This window comes from Danio rerio, chromosome 5 (assembly GCF_052040795.2).
Source record: "Danio rerio strain M-AB ecotype USA chromosome 5, GRCz13ab, whole genome shotgun sequence".
In the NCBI taxonomy this organism is placed as follows: domain Eukaryota; kingdom Metazoa; phylum Chordata; class Actinopteri; order Cypriniformes; family Danionidae; genus Danio; species Danio rerio.
The window spans coordinates 19,715,039-19,730,876 of NC_141025.1; the positions used below are offsets into that span (position 1 = coordinate 19,715,039).

The 15,838-nt window shown below is 34.2% G+C and overlaps 1 protein-coding gene across 5 annotated transcripts in view; it reads right to left on the bottom strand.

The window, feature by feature from the left end:
- Positions 1-15,838, bottom strand: part of aacs (acetoacetyl-CoA synthetase) — a 79,143-nt gene that overhangs the window by 22,253 nt on the left and 41,052 nt on the right. For all 5 annotated transcript variants that reach the window (XR_015490006.1, XR_015490005.1, XR_015490004.1 and 2 more), the window contains 2 exon segments: positions 15,073-15,197; positions 4,192-4,256 (listed from right to left, as the gene is read on the bottom strand). Coding sequence is in view for 1 of the 5 variants with exons in the window: in NM_201009.2 (NP_957303.2) it covers positions 4,192-4,256; positions 15,073-15,197 (190 nt within the window). In the remaining 4 variants the exon portion in view is untranslated.

Consider the following 15,838-nt stretch of genomic DNA (forward strand, 5'->3'; position numbering starts at 1 on the left):
TTTATATTCAGCACAAACTGTCCTACAATAATATGTGAGAAATATGGATGAAAATGCTTGCGTTTTTTAGAAAAAATAAATAATGTGTGGTTAGTAGGTTTTGGAGAAAAAAAATGTAGCTAAAGTAAGGTCAAGAAAAGCAGACTGAATGGGCCTGAATAAGACTTTTGAGTAACCTGTCTTGTAGGCAACAATATTTACTTCACAATTATGTAAAAATTATTTTGTTCTCTAATTTAAAGAAAACTTTAGAATGATTTAATTTTGGAAAATTTTTGGGTCATCTCAGCTGTATGCGGGAATGACAATGGTAATGATTAATTCACACCTAGAGAGACACAAGACACTCCCCCACTGGCTAATGTTCACCCATCAAGGGCATTCTAAAGCAATGTCCAGCTGCAAAAGCTTGTTGTATTACTTGTTGTATTATGAGCATGTAAACACTATGGGTAAACAATGTATGTGTACTTATAACATACAGCATGGACAAACATATATATTTGAAATGGTATAAAACATGTTTGCAAAACTGTTAGGATAAAAACTTTCTTGCGCATTAATCCAGCATTTAAAATTGTTGCTACACTACTGTGTTTAAACCCCTTATACAGGTGATTTTTGCATAATAGGCCCCCTTGTAATGTAAAATTCTAATTTTTAATACTCAATGTTATTTTATTCAGCAATAAAATGAAAATATAATATAAAAAATATATAAAATTGTATTTATATTCATTTGATTTAGTATGACTGAAATGAATGATATTTTAATAAAAAAAATGTGCAAGTGTAACTATCTATTTTAATGCACATTATTAATAAGCTGTTAATTAGCCCTTTAAAAAATCCTGCATAACAAACCAAATGCATGCTTGAAAAACAACAAAAACCCTAACTTGCTTGCTCTCATGGCAGACATTATGCATCAACTCCATCCTCCACTGTAAATTGCTTTTAATTCACTTTCAGTTTGTCTCATTATTGTTGAATATTCACAAGCACGCAAACGCGATTTAATGAATGAGTCAGTGGCATCTAGAGACTGCTGGGAGAGAAGGGGAAATGAATGTGAAGTAGAGATTATGTCAAAAGTAACAGTACTTGGGAAGGAAATTAAAGCTAAATTAATACATGCGTGAGAGAGAGATAGTGAGATAGAGAGATAGAGAGACAGAGAAAGAGAGAGATTTTATTTAATTATAATATATATAAACAGTTGAAGTCAGAATTATTAGGCCCCCTTTGAATTTTTTTCTCATTTTTGAATATTTCCCAAATGAAGATTAACAGAGAAAGAAATGGAACTCAAAGGTATATATATATATATATATATATATATATATATATATATATATATATATATATATATATATATACACTAACACACACACACACACACACACACACACGCACACGCACACGCACACGCACACGCACACACTGTATATTTTATTTTTATACTACTATTTATAGTGTTTACTATTTATTATATAATCTTTGACAATACATTTGTAACATTAGAAATTATTTTACCAAACATAAAACACGTTACACAAACCACCTGAAATTTAAAAAATATAAATCAGCCAGTAAGTGGCTATTCATTCCTCTGTGATAAACCAGGGAAAAAGCAGAAAGAAAATAAATGAATGAAATGTCAAGTGCATTAATAAATAACATTAAATCTGACAATAATTAAATCTTAAAAATTTGCTGCCATTTCTGATATTTGAAATTTAAATTTAATGTAAGTAGAACAATGTAAACATTGCAAAAATTGTAAGCTAAGCTTGGTAGATGTGTAAAAACATTATGAAACATCAATTTCTGTGCATTGTCCATAAATATAAAAAGCTTATCAGATCTATAGGTAATATTAAGTAATACAAATAATGTATGGTTTTATACATTATATTAATCTTAAAAAAAAAGCTTAAATTAGCAAATAAAACACAATGTAGGCCTACAGGGCAAAAAGAGGATGCTTCTCAGATGATTTTAAAATCTGTCATTCATTTATTCTCACCATACTTAAGGTCTTGTTCCTGTGTTAATCCTCACAGCATCCACATGGGATAAAAAATGGCATCTCAACTCTGTCTTTCGTGAAATGGAGTTGAGTAGCAATTTGTTGTATAGTAAATCGGACTCATTCAAAGTAGCGTCTGGTTTTAATGACATGGTACACTTACGACTGCATTGTATTTTCTTTTACTTATAATGCACAGAGTTTTGAGGTAAGGGATGTCTTCATTTGCCATTCACTGACAGTCGGACAGGCTCATCTAGTTAATCAAACTCTATCTTTTAAAATCGAAATTGGAATATGTCTCCTCATAAAAGCCGGCGTATCAGCACGCTGTTACATTGAAAGCATTTGATTTGATTCACGCTTCTGATTGGTTCTCAGAATATAGCGGCTTTTGCTGTCAAAGGGAAGTGGCATTTAGCAGCTTTTGCCAACAAACTTATTTCTGAATGCGCTGACAGTGAGATTTAGATAATTTGAAGCAAATCTATTTGTTGATGGTGTAGTATTTGCCTAAAGCATTCACTCAATGTCATTAGCTCATTTTTGACTGAAGTGGGGTTTAGCGGCTTTTGCATCTGAACTCTTCATACTCTTTACATTCGTAAAATGTAAACATAAGCAAAAATGTGGAAACCAAAATCTGAATTAGGCCTTGCGGTGCTAACATACTCAGACGCAGATTTGTGTAATCAAAATTAATAACTGACTGTAAATATTCCTTGAGAAAAAAAATAGAAGCAATAATTACTTCACAAAAATACTTGATTCAAAATGAAAGGCATTACTTATTTTAACAAATTAATATTAATCTCACTTTTTTAAAAAAAGGAGTTCTCAACACACTGTAAAAAGCGATTAGTTACTTTACTTCAATAAAGTGAGCAAACCCGCTGCCTTAAAAGCTACAAGTTGACTTTAAATTAAATAAATCTGTTGTCATTTGAAATGGTTAAGTTGACTTAATTTTTATAATCAAACACATAATTCAATTACTTCAATTACTCACTTTCTTTTAGACTTTAAGTCAATTATAGGTTTTAAAAGCAATAGTATTATTGTATTTACTTTTTTAAGTAAAGCAAACTATTAGATTTTTACAGTGCAGTATATTTGTTTTTGCTATAGTATCAACACTGACACTATAGCAAATTAGGTAGCACTGATACTGGTACATGCTATGTTTTTTTTTTTTTTTTTAAAAAAAGAGTTATTTGATTTGAAGTTAGTGAGTTTTTCTTTTTGTTGTGGTTACTTTCTCTCTGCCTCTCTCTGCTGTCTTTCAGACTGGTTTCATGAATAGCGCACACAGGTGTAGTGAATCAGGTGTTAATACGTGGGAGCTTGCCAGCATGGTAAAGTCCATTTAAACCAGACTGGACGATCGTTCGGAAGGTCTCCTCTCCCCAGGCTTGTTTTGTTTATTCGTGAGAACTTATGTTGTATTTGCTCTGCGATATTGTTGAAATGAATGCTGAATGTTGACTGTTAAACTACTAAGACCATAGTACGGAGACATATGTGAGAAGGGTGGCTTTTTGTTTTATCAAGTTTTCTCATGTTTTGTGGTTAGTAGGAAGGGAATTAAATGTTGTTTAATTTGTTTTAATGTATGTGCAAGTAAAAAGGTTTAAAACATAGTTTGTTGCAGAGTTTTTGTTTGTTATTTTGGCTTTACCTCTACAAGATTTTTTTATGTCACCTTTGAATTTAGATGTCAAATAAATTTGACTTTACGTTTTTTCTTTGGTCAGTCGTCTTTTTTGTTGTTTGCTTTTCAGAGGGAGATGAGACTCCGGAGTCCTCGTTCATTTTAGAGGTGTCCTTTTCAATTTAATTGAATTTTATTTATTGTTATGGGTCTGGCTTGCTTTGTGGAACCGTTTAGCGTATGTAACAGAAAACTTTAAAAATGCTGGGTTCCACACAATTCCTTCATGTCATCCCAACACAAATCATCAAATGTAAAAAAAAAACAAATAAAACTCAAGAATTGAGTTATTTCAGCTCATTATAAATGAGCAGTTTGAACAAGCAGCAAAAATAATTTCTAGCGTGTACTGCGTACTCTTATATCTATTTTATTAATTTAAAAAAACACATAAGTGACACACACACACACACAAAAAGTATTATAACTCAATGGTTCTGCAGCTCACCTGGTTTTTGATCTCTCTCTTCTAACACAGCCAGCCATTTCGCTCCAGTCCCAAAAATTGTGATTCTGTTCAAAAACAATGTGAAAAGAATGAATGTTAATTTTTAAGGTATATATTTTGCCTGCATAAAAGCAAAATGGCAGTGCTAAAATGACGAATAAAAGACCCTGAAGGAACCAAATGGTACTCGCAGCCCTTGTTGGGAATAACAGCACTAGATCACGTCTCTGACAAACATGAAAACCTCATTTTCACAGCACTCTAGATCTCCTCGCTTTCTCTAAAGAACAAAAAGCAGGACACTTTCGCTGCCTGTGAGGGGGAATTGATCTAAAGGGCCTGTTGACCTGCAGTGGCCTCGGGCAGGCGTCTCTTGATGGAATCACTCACGGTCAGAAATCAGGGGCCGAAGGTCACGGCAGAGCAATATCTGAAGAGCGCGGACGGCTTAAATGCTGTCAACATGGTTGTGTTGGTGTAATCTCCATTTGTCTAGGGCAGTTATGGAATTGCAGTAGAGTTGATTTCATAAAGTTTGTATTATGTGGGAAAGCGCACAATCCTAAAAGAGCGTGAATACAGCCCATTTTACACACTTAATAGGCAGAAAGTAGATGGCTTTTGGTTGATTTTCTCATGCGTTTGACCACATGAGCATCTATGAAAGCAGTCCACTCAAACACTGGAACTACCTTTGAAAGCGATCAAAAGCTCAACATTTTTCGGACACTGTTAATATCTGTATTTTTTAAACCGATATTCACCCAAAAATGAAAACATACTCACAATTTACTTGTCCTAAAGAGGTTCTAAATTATTATGAGTTTCTACTGTTCAACACAAAATGCAATATTTAGAAGAAAACTGTAACCATTGACTTCCATAGTAGGAAAAAAATATTGAAGTCAATGGTTACAAGTTTCTAGCTTTCTTCATAATACTTTCTCCTTCGCGCTTCCACAATTGCTGAATTCAAAACAAAATCAACAAAAAGTTGCAAATCCTGTGGTGCGAATTGGGCATTGTGTGCTTGACACGCTTCAGACTGCAAAAGAAAGTTAAGCAAACGGAGCAATGGAACAGACAGGTGGAGATGAGATTGGTTCAAGGATGACAGCCGCTGGACGTAACCGAATTGAAGGACGTTATTTGTGCTTTACATATATGGTATTATGATGCACGTAAAATCGATAAATGTTTTTCATTGAACTCTTTCCCGGCAGTTAGCTAGAGAAACCGCGAGTGGACATTGATGAGTTTTGCGGCAATCTGTGCATAAGGTGTATTACCGTAGGGCAGGGGTGGCTATTCCTAGGAATTCCCTATTTCCCTAATTCCCTATTCCTGGAGAGCCACCTTCCTGCAGATTTCAGTTGCTACCCATATCAAACACACCTGAATCGATTAATTAGGACCTGAACACCACGTGATAATTAAAGGCAGGTGTGTTTGATATGGGTTAGGAAGGTGGCTCTCCAGGAACAGGCTTGGCCATCCCTGCCGTAGGGGAATCTCTAATGCATGTCCTATGTGTGACATAATGTCAGATGCTCCAGGGAGTGAAATCTGAGAGAAAGTAAGATTGTGATAAATAAAAAGAGTTATACAAGCTTCCTTTGGCTTAATCCCTACCGCTTTAAATCTTGTCTTGACAAGAGACCAAAATAATGAAGCTTTATTTTTATGACTTGTGTCATAGTCATTGTTTCAGATTGCACATATAACATAGGCTAACTTAGGCTATATTAGGTAACTTAGGCTACCTAATATAGTAAATTAGACAGTCAAGAAAGTCAAACAGGCTTGGGATGATGACAGGTTTTTCAGTTTTGGGTGAACTATCCTTTTAATGTCGTTCACTTTTGATTAGATTGATAAATATCTGGGCCTTATATTTAATTAATATTTTTAACACAGAATTTCAAAGGCTGAAAAAGATGATTATTAACCCTCATCATTAGTTATTAAAGTTATTTACACAACCATGAAAAAACCCAGTCACTTTCCTTTGGCTTGGTCCCGAATTTCTCAGAGGTCGCCTTGGCGAAATGAACCACTAATTAAAACATTAAAATTTAAATGTCTACATCTGTACATCAATGCCTATTAAGTACAGGGAAAAAAACGTATTTTTCATTTAGACGTCATGACAAAAACTTGATTTTCCTTACAAATGCTGGATAATTAACGTGCAAAACATCAGAAGCTAATTTGTGACTTTCATTTATGAACTTATTTGTCATTCTGTCTCTTTCTAGTGTCCAAAACAGACATCCATTGTGTGGACTGGTGCCATGACAACTGCTTGTGCGTGATTGGTGGCAGCTGGCAAGGCCCAGTTAGTAATGGGTCATTTAGAATGTAAGAAAAGCATTCTATATGAAATGAAATGGAACGTGATTTCACAAGCAAGATCTCAGTCAGGACGGGAAACAAAAAAAAAAACAAAAAAAAGGAAAAAACTTGCCAGTGCCAGTCTACTGACATGACCAACCACTGATGTCTTCCTTCCGTGTATGGCATCACAAATCCCTGATTTACTACAGTCTATTCAATAAGAATATAAGGAGATTGTTCATTTTCTAATTTCCATAGCAGTCAAGCTCATCTAAATATTATGATTGATTAATTTTGGCTACTGAAGAGAAGATTTTCTATTCTCTAAAAGAGTTCTCTAAAAATGCAAACATGTGAACTAAAGAAACTGTGGTATGTGTGGGTAAAATGAGCCCACAGAGGTGCCGGAGCCTGCTATGTATGTAAGCTACTGTATGCTGTAGAATAACTGAATATGTAAAGCACTGATTATATATGTTAAATACTCATATGAAGCTACAGTGCATCCGGAAAGTATTCATAGCGCTTCCCATTTTCCACTTTTTTTTGTTTTTTGTTACTGCCTTATTCCAAAATGGATTAAATGCATTTATTTCCTCAAAATTCTACACATAATACCCCGTAATGACAATGTAAAAAAAAGATTTTTTGAAATCGTTGCAAATTTATTTAAAATAAAAAGCTGAAAAATCACATGTACATAAGGTTAAAGTCCGAATTATTAGCCCCTGTTTATTCCACCCCCACAATTTCTGTTTAACAGAGAGATTTTTTTTTCAACACATTTCTACACATAATAGTTTTAATTACACATTTCTAATAACCGATTTATTTTAGCTTTGCCATGATGACAGTAAATAATATTTGACTAGATATTTTTCAAGACACTTCTATAAAGCTTAAAGTGGCATTAAAAGGCTTAACTAGGCTAATTAGGTTTACTGGGCAGGTTAGGGTTATTAGGCAAGTTATTGTACAGTATAACAATGGTTTGTTCTGTAGACAATCAGAAAACATAATAGCTTAAGGGGGCTAAAAAATTGACCCTAAAATATGTTTTAAAAAATTAAACTGCCTTTATTTTAACAAAAATAAAGACTTTCTCGAGAAGAAAACATATTTTCAGACATACTGTGAAAATTTCCTTGCTCTGATAAACATCATTTGGGAAATATTTAAAAAAGAAAAAAATTCTAAGGGGGGCTAATAATTCCGACTTCAATTGTATATGTTGTTATCTCTTTTATACCAACTGCTTCAAACGTCTTCAAACTAGAAATCAAGGTAGCAACAACATCCTAAAATACGACTCCTTGAACATAACACAATGGATTGAACTTAAAACCATCAAATCACCGACTGTAGTTTAGCTTCAATCAATGGGTGAAGTATTCCACCTAAAGTGAATCGCTCTTAACTTCATTCCATTCTTCTAGGGTTGTACGATATTGGAAAAACCTGACGTTGCGATATTTCGTTTTGTTGTGATATGAATAGAATTTCACCAAATGATTTAAATAGCTCCATTTTGAAATATGTCATTCATTTAGATTGGATGATCAAGTTTTTTTTCTATGCATTATTATAATAAATAACAACAAATAGTTCTTTATGGTTTTCAGGGGAGTCTAACAGTATTCATGTACAGATATTGAACAATCAAATTTAAAACAACATGGCAATCATTGTATAAATAATTTACAAAGTAATGTTTATTAATATATCTATTTTTATATCTAATAAATAATCTAACCCTGCAATGTGACTATTACAGATATACACATTGCACATCGATGCTCAAACAATATATTGTCCAGCCCTAGTTTCTTCTATTTTATAAAAGGCAAATAGGAGCAATGTTTTCCCCAATAGCGACAATGATGCAGAAAAAAAGTGTTCACAATGGCTCTTTGTCCAGAACAGGTTTTCTTAAACACATTTCCTTCATCAACACGGACACAGTCTCTGCCCTCTGATTGAATATTGATCATTTGTAAACATTGGACATAATTAATCTAAAAGGGGAGCGACACCAGATAAAAGCTAATCCGGGATCAGTATATTTGTACGACTAAACATACAAAAAAAGAGAGAGAAAGTGAGAGCATTCATCGTTCATCATTCATCATGTTTTATTCACTATGCACTGGACATCCAAGGAAAATTCAACCTCATCTGCTGAAGAGGGGTAAATGTAAACTTTATTTGCCTCTATTTGTGTTACAAATGCAAATGTCTACGAATAGGGACCGAATGATCGAATAGAGCCTGGAGTGTGTCTATGCACAAACTGATTGTAGAGAGAATCCCGGAATATATTCCCTCATAAACTTTTTGCAACAGGAGTATTTTTTTCATGACAACATGTAAACAGACTACAAGAAAAAGAAGCTCACAGTCATTTTGGGAATGGGGAAAAAGAAATGGAGCTTTAAAAACAATGAAAAGTGAGATAAGGGAAACATTTAGAGGCTTTTCCATTAATTTTATTCCTCCAGACTCCCAAATGCTATGTTTTCTCCTGCATCTTCATTGGCTATTGCTAATTACTGCCCTCTCATTGGTCAGAAAAATGGACATGAGTTAAGACAAAATGGACAGATTTTAAACAAGTTTGAACTAAATGATTCAACTTTATTAAACTAAATGCTTGTAGCATTTACTCTGTTAAAAAGTTATGCCTAAAACTAGTTTGTACTGCATGCAAATGGTCCATTTGGATGTGTAAAAAGTAGGGATGTAACGGTATTGTAAATACCGTCATACCGCAATATTAATTTTTTTCGAAGTCGCATGACTCGGTAAAACTATAGGTCTTCTGAGAAAATTTGCTTAGGCGAATGAAGCGAACGGGAGGTAGCGAAAACAACAATACCCATCAGCCCATGCTTGACCATCATTACGCCGGAGTTCTACGCCGGAGTTCTCGAGCGCCGAAAACGGAGCGTTTCGAAATGTGTGGATAATGTCTGTGTGGATAATGGAAAACGGAGACGTCTGAAAACGGAGGCGGGGCTGCAGACGTTCGCCTCTCTGATTGGGGCTTTTCCTGAATATTAAGTAGCCTAACACGCACAGTTCAGTCATGCATAATCTCCGTGTAAGTTCAGACTTCGCAAGTTTGATCAAGGCTCTTTGATCAAGTCTCTTCTTCTCAGTTTGATATGGAAAAGCAGACTATACCGAGGACACGGGTAAATCTTCAAAGGGAACAGTGTACTTTATAACTTCATTCACATCACCCTGGCTTCGTTGTTTCACTTTATCAACAATAAAATGTAAACATGATTTAAGGAAATGCCTATTTTCATTTTAATATTAGCAACTTAGACAGCAGAAATGTTGAGGCGTCTTGCTGCATATATGAGCGTCATCTTCACTGTGTGGATATTTATAACAAAACGGAGCCGATAACAACTGCCTCCTTTCAATTTCAGTGAAAATACGAAACACACCCTCTCTTTTGCTGAATATCAGTTTTAATAATCGATAATGGCCATTAAAAAAGTATAACATACAATAAGTTTATACATTATAGGAAATAAAGGCAAGCGATCAGTCAATATACAGAATGTAGGCTACGTGGTTACATTAATCATTAACTTATCTTTGCGCTCAGCCAAAACACGTTACCTGAGAACAAGTAATAGATTCCAATGACCAAAGTCAGGGAATATGTCGTTAGATAAAGACAACAAGATAAATGAAATATCCTGTTTAATAAATATAGTGAGATTAGATCCAGCGGGAGATGCTTGATGAGAAGTCCGACTAGCAGAGCTCTCATCTGTGTAGATGGGCTGAGTGTGATTAAATGTTGAATGTGATGAGTTTTCAACAATACTAAATTGAAACTTTATTGTTTTTACATGGTTTAATAATTTTTTGTTATTAAAATTGAAGTTCCTGTTTCAAAGCTTACAGATAGATGGCTAATTTGTATGTCATTGACACTTTTGGCACTTTTTTGGAGTATTTTCATAAGTTTTGTTTTTTCCTGTAAATGATTCAATAAATACCGTACCGTGACATTCATACCGAGGTATTACCGTACCGTGAAATTCTGATACCGTTACATCCCTAGTAAAAAGCCTCTATTACGTGTTAAAAAGGGTCATATTTTGGTTTTGGGGGTCTACAACAACAGTCTAATATGCATGAAAGGTCCAAAAAAACTTTCATTGTCTTCATATGAATTTATTTTTACCTAATTATCGCATAGGCTCCCATATGATTCGTTCAGCGATTAATTTGTTCCCAAACCCGATGCTAATCTGCACTGATTGGTGGCAGGGTGTATGTGTGAACCCAATGCAGGAGTGCATTAAAGCAATGCAGTTTAACACCAGCATATTACTCAATACTGAATGTGTGTCATGGTTTAGAATAAATCCACACAGTGGCAAAAGCTGAACAATTTTCAAACTTGACCATCACACATGTGTAGGAACAGCTGATGATGGCCATAAAAAAAACAAACAGCAGTTTAAATCCGTAAACAAAGCGGCACGCATCACGTTTTCAACAGAGTTTTAGATGTGATATGAGAATATAAAGAGTTAACCAGATACAGTACAAGCTGCGTGGAGTGGTTACAAGTAACAAAACACAATTAAATACATAATCTGCGAGCTAGAAAACAAGGAGGCAACCATTTTAAATCACACTTAAGTTACTAACACTTGTGAAATGGAAGAAGGAACTGTTCCATGAACTGTGTAATGATAAAGTTCCTGTCAAGCTCTGACAATGGATTTTTCACTTCATTGAACATCTACACTTAAACATCATGTATACACTATTTTAATGCATGATTATGATTAAGCTTTTATATAATAACTTTAACTGTTAAAGTTGTCAGTAATTATTTTTTAGTTACTACTTAAGTTATAGTAACTAACAACCTTAACCTTTCTGATATATATTGTAATGCAAGAAAAGTTCAAAAGCGCTATACAAATAAACTAGAATTGAATCAGCTATTAAGGAGCAATTTGAGATATGGAAATTAAACTTAAAAATGAACAAGCATACAGTTTTAGTCTTTTGTTTTCCCCAGAAGAATGGGAATTATTTGACTAAAAATCAAAAGATGGAAAAAAACTGTTTGATTTATTATAATCAATAATGGTGTCGCCACTAAACGCAGCCATCTTTTTATTATCTCACTAAACTCTAAATAAACCCTCATGCCCAGAGGAGCAACTTAATTGGTGTCACCAACAGGGCTCTAACTCAAAGCTAAACTCAAAAAGACAGAAGCGAAGAGCCATAAACACAACCCAGAGCTGCCTTTCAAAATCAAGACTGCTCATTTAACGCATTCATCAAGTGCACATGCACAAACAATGTGATAAAAATCTAACGCAATTAAGCTTGCCTAAGAAATTCCACATTAGAGCAAATTAAGCCTGAAACTCTGTTGCTGCCACTGCAGACACAACACGTCTCGCCAAATCACATTTACAAAGAGAGAGCAGGCTGCTCAATATCAACTCACACAGGACACATTCTTGTATTAAAAACAACCGGACAGAGTGCAACTGCTTGAAACTGAATGTGATGTTGAAAAATAACTAATGACACGCATGTCCACAACCCAACATTTATTAATATAGTCCAAAATAAAAATAAAGGATGCATCGTCTGTGAATTGTGGGCTATAAAGTGCTGTTAAATTAATCAGGAATAACCAGAATTCAAAAAGAAATTTAGTTGTGCATTCAGGGTTTTATGTCACATAAATATAATATGTAATATATTTGTTCTTTTTTTTTTAAAGTTTTTTTTTTCCAATTAATTCAAATCAGTATATAAAGTACATGGTTCAAACGTGTGGGGTCAGCAATACTGTTAGAATGTTAAATCATTTCCCAAGTCTTCATTCTTACATGACCATTCACAAATAATTCTAATATGCTGTTTGGTACTCAAAATGTATATTGTACATTTTAACATTTAAAAAATATTTCATATACTATATTTAATGACAATACAAAGTTCAGAATAACATTTTCTTTTCTTTCTAATTGTTATTATTAATTTTTTTTTACTTTTGAATGATTTAATGCATCTTTGCTAAATAAAAATATGTATTCTAAAATGATCTTACTGATTCCAAACTATTGAATGTTAGTGTAATAAATTTAATACTTTTGTTATTAACAAACTTTAATCTTTAAGTCCCTATTAAGAACACAAATGTGAAACCTTAACTTGGGTAAATGAACATTTAAAAAAATAAAATAAAAAAAGTTATAGAAGTTTAAGTTTACTATAAAGAAACAATATAACAATTTTTTTATATCATAAATTAAATACAATTAGCCCTGTGTCTAACCAAGATCTGCTCCAAACTTGAAGTTGACATCACAAAAACTGAGGTTCTCCGACCTAAATCATCTACACAAGGGGTCCCAATCTTCCATTTACGGCCCCCCCTCCTCCTCCCTCCGGCCCACAACTGACGTCAAAAATATAACAAGATTCAGCCCTCCACAACATGTTTTTGAATCACTTTCTTTGTTGCGCATTCACATATAGCCCTTGTGGTGTTGACCTGCCACCTATTGGAGATTTAAAGTACTGTACTATACGTTCGGTTAAGATTTACTTTCAGCTTCACTTTGTGTGCAGTTGAGAGTAACGCACATGCAGATTATTTCTGGTGCTGATTTAAACGTCGAAATATATGTCCGTAGGTGTTTTTGTAAATATTCTAGGGTCCTTTGATTATATTCAGTTTTTTAACATCTGTTTCTTGTTGTTCAAACACCTCTACATGGCTTACACATAATGATGGTGGTGTAACAAATATGATAGTTTTGCTAATATTCCATTTAAATGGTCTCGTTTAATAGATTTTCCTCATTTGCATAATAAGATTTGTAAAAATGTCCTTTAGTAAAATTTTACTGCTGGTTGAATTGAACATGTTAAGGTAAATGTGAATATATACATACTTTCCCCCTCTTTGCTGTAGTTAAAAAAAAAAAACATATTAGAACCATCGTGAGTAAAGTCACTAAAGTTACCCAAACTGCTTTCTGCTGTTCTTATCAAATTTTTAGTTAAGAAATAATTAGTTGGTATTATTATTAGTATTTTCATAGTATTTAAACTACCCCTTTAATATGTACAAAAAACAAAAAGCTGGAGTTTTGACCTCATATTCTGTGGAAGAATGACTAAGTGTGTGTCTAATGCTCGGCCACACACGCAACAGCCGCAAACATATTTCAGCAGCTGTTTAAGTGCATGATGATTTGCATCATCATTGGTGACAAGTAATGCTTGTAATATAAACATCATGTCTGGTGTCCTAAGATGCATCAATTATATCAGGTTTCCACTTTTTTTATGTGTTTGAATTTTAAAATGACCCTTATATGAATTGTCAGTCATTGAAATGGCCCCCTGTCAATTTGAGTTTGAGACCCCTGATCTACACTGTAAAAGGTGATAAGTTAAATTTATTTTTTTTTTAAAGTAAACCTGTTGCTTTTAAAGCAATTAGCTAAAAGTAAAGTAACAAATCCCATTTTATTTATCACAACACAGACACTAACCGCATCAGTTATTTCTAACTATATGTGATTTTAAAAGATTAGAAAAATATTTGATAAAAAAACAGTATAGTTAATTTTACATTTGGAAACTTAACAATCCTTACTAGAGGAATGACCACCTTAAAATATATTACTGTACCATATTGATGTTAGTTTTAAACATGGATATGGTACAGTAAAATTGACAAAAATACCTCTGTTGTTTTACAGGATGGAAATTTACATATTTACACTTTTGAATAATATCTAATTTAGCATGATTGATAAAATATGTAATGAATGAAATAAGCTATGTTTAAATACATCTTCAATTACAAAATTGATTGACAGCCTTATGTAAACTATAAAAATAAATAAATAAATCTCAGCAATGATTTGAGTGTGTGTGTGTTTGGTTTTTCCCCAAAGCTGCTGCAAAAATGTCTCTATTTCCTGCCTCTTGGGGGAAGACGAACAATGAAAGTTAAGAATAGAGGCTTCCACCAGCAGCCAAGAGAGCTGAAAATGAACAAACACGAGTGCACACACACACACAGACACACGCACAGACACACACACAGACACACACAGACACACACACAGACACACACACAGACACACACACAGACACACACACAGACACACACACAGACACACACACAGACACACACACACACACACACACACACACACACACACACCCATCAGGTGTGTTTCAGAGTAACTCCGGTGTCTGTTGCACTTCGATCATTTGTGATCAATAACAGGTGAACTCTGAAAGGAGCTCGATGCCACATTAGAGGTGGCCAATTAGACCAGTCTCTTTAAATCAGGGTGGCGTGCTGATGTGGTGTCATTTACACAAAGGGCACAGCAGATGCTGGTGATAAACACAGCCACACTTCGGCCAATTACAGCACAGGCATGAGGAAGAAGAATAAAAGAGCAACTGAAGCTCTAGTGACACCTTCATTAGGAATGTCTCACACAAACTTACCCAAGACGGTCCACGAGGTCCCACAGCACATTGGCACTGGGAACAAGAGGAGAGCCATCGTACAAGACCACAGAAGCTCCAACAGCAAGAGAGGAAATCAGCCAGTTCCACATCATCCAGCCCGTCTGCGCAGATAAAAAAAAAGAAAGAGAGAGAGAGAGAGAGAGAGAGAGAGAGAGAGAGAGAGATATCTGCTGTTAGATTGGTTCAGATGATACAAGTTATGCAAACACACCAACTACTCCACAAACAGTGTTCAAAAATGTGTTTCTATCCAAATATGACTCAATATTAGACTGTGCTATTTAGATATTGTAGACTAATGACACAGAGAGAAATATGTTGTCCCATCAAAGATGTCATGGAATTAGATATGGACCCGAATTGTTAATGAATGTTTTGGTGTTATTGTGTCTGATCAATCAGTGTATAAGGGGGAAAAATAAGAAGTTTGTTCATAATCTTTCGTCAAAATCTAATAACATTTCTGCCTCTTGAAATGACTTTTTTGTATTGTAATAACCAAGGCTGTGGGGGTGGTCTGGTCACACACACAAAAGTCTAAATTGGTCATATAGAAGTAAATAATATACATGCTGTGGTTTAGAGACTGTAGTAAGGAAAAAGAAACTTTTTTTATTATACTTTAAATACAGGGTTTCTGTAGGTTTCAGCAAGTTAATGTTAAGACATTTTAAGACTTATGAAATAAATTTCAGATTTATACGGGGCTAAATGCTGAAGATTTCATTTGAACATGCCAGTT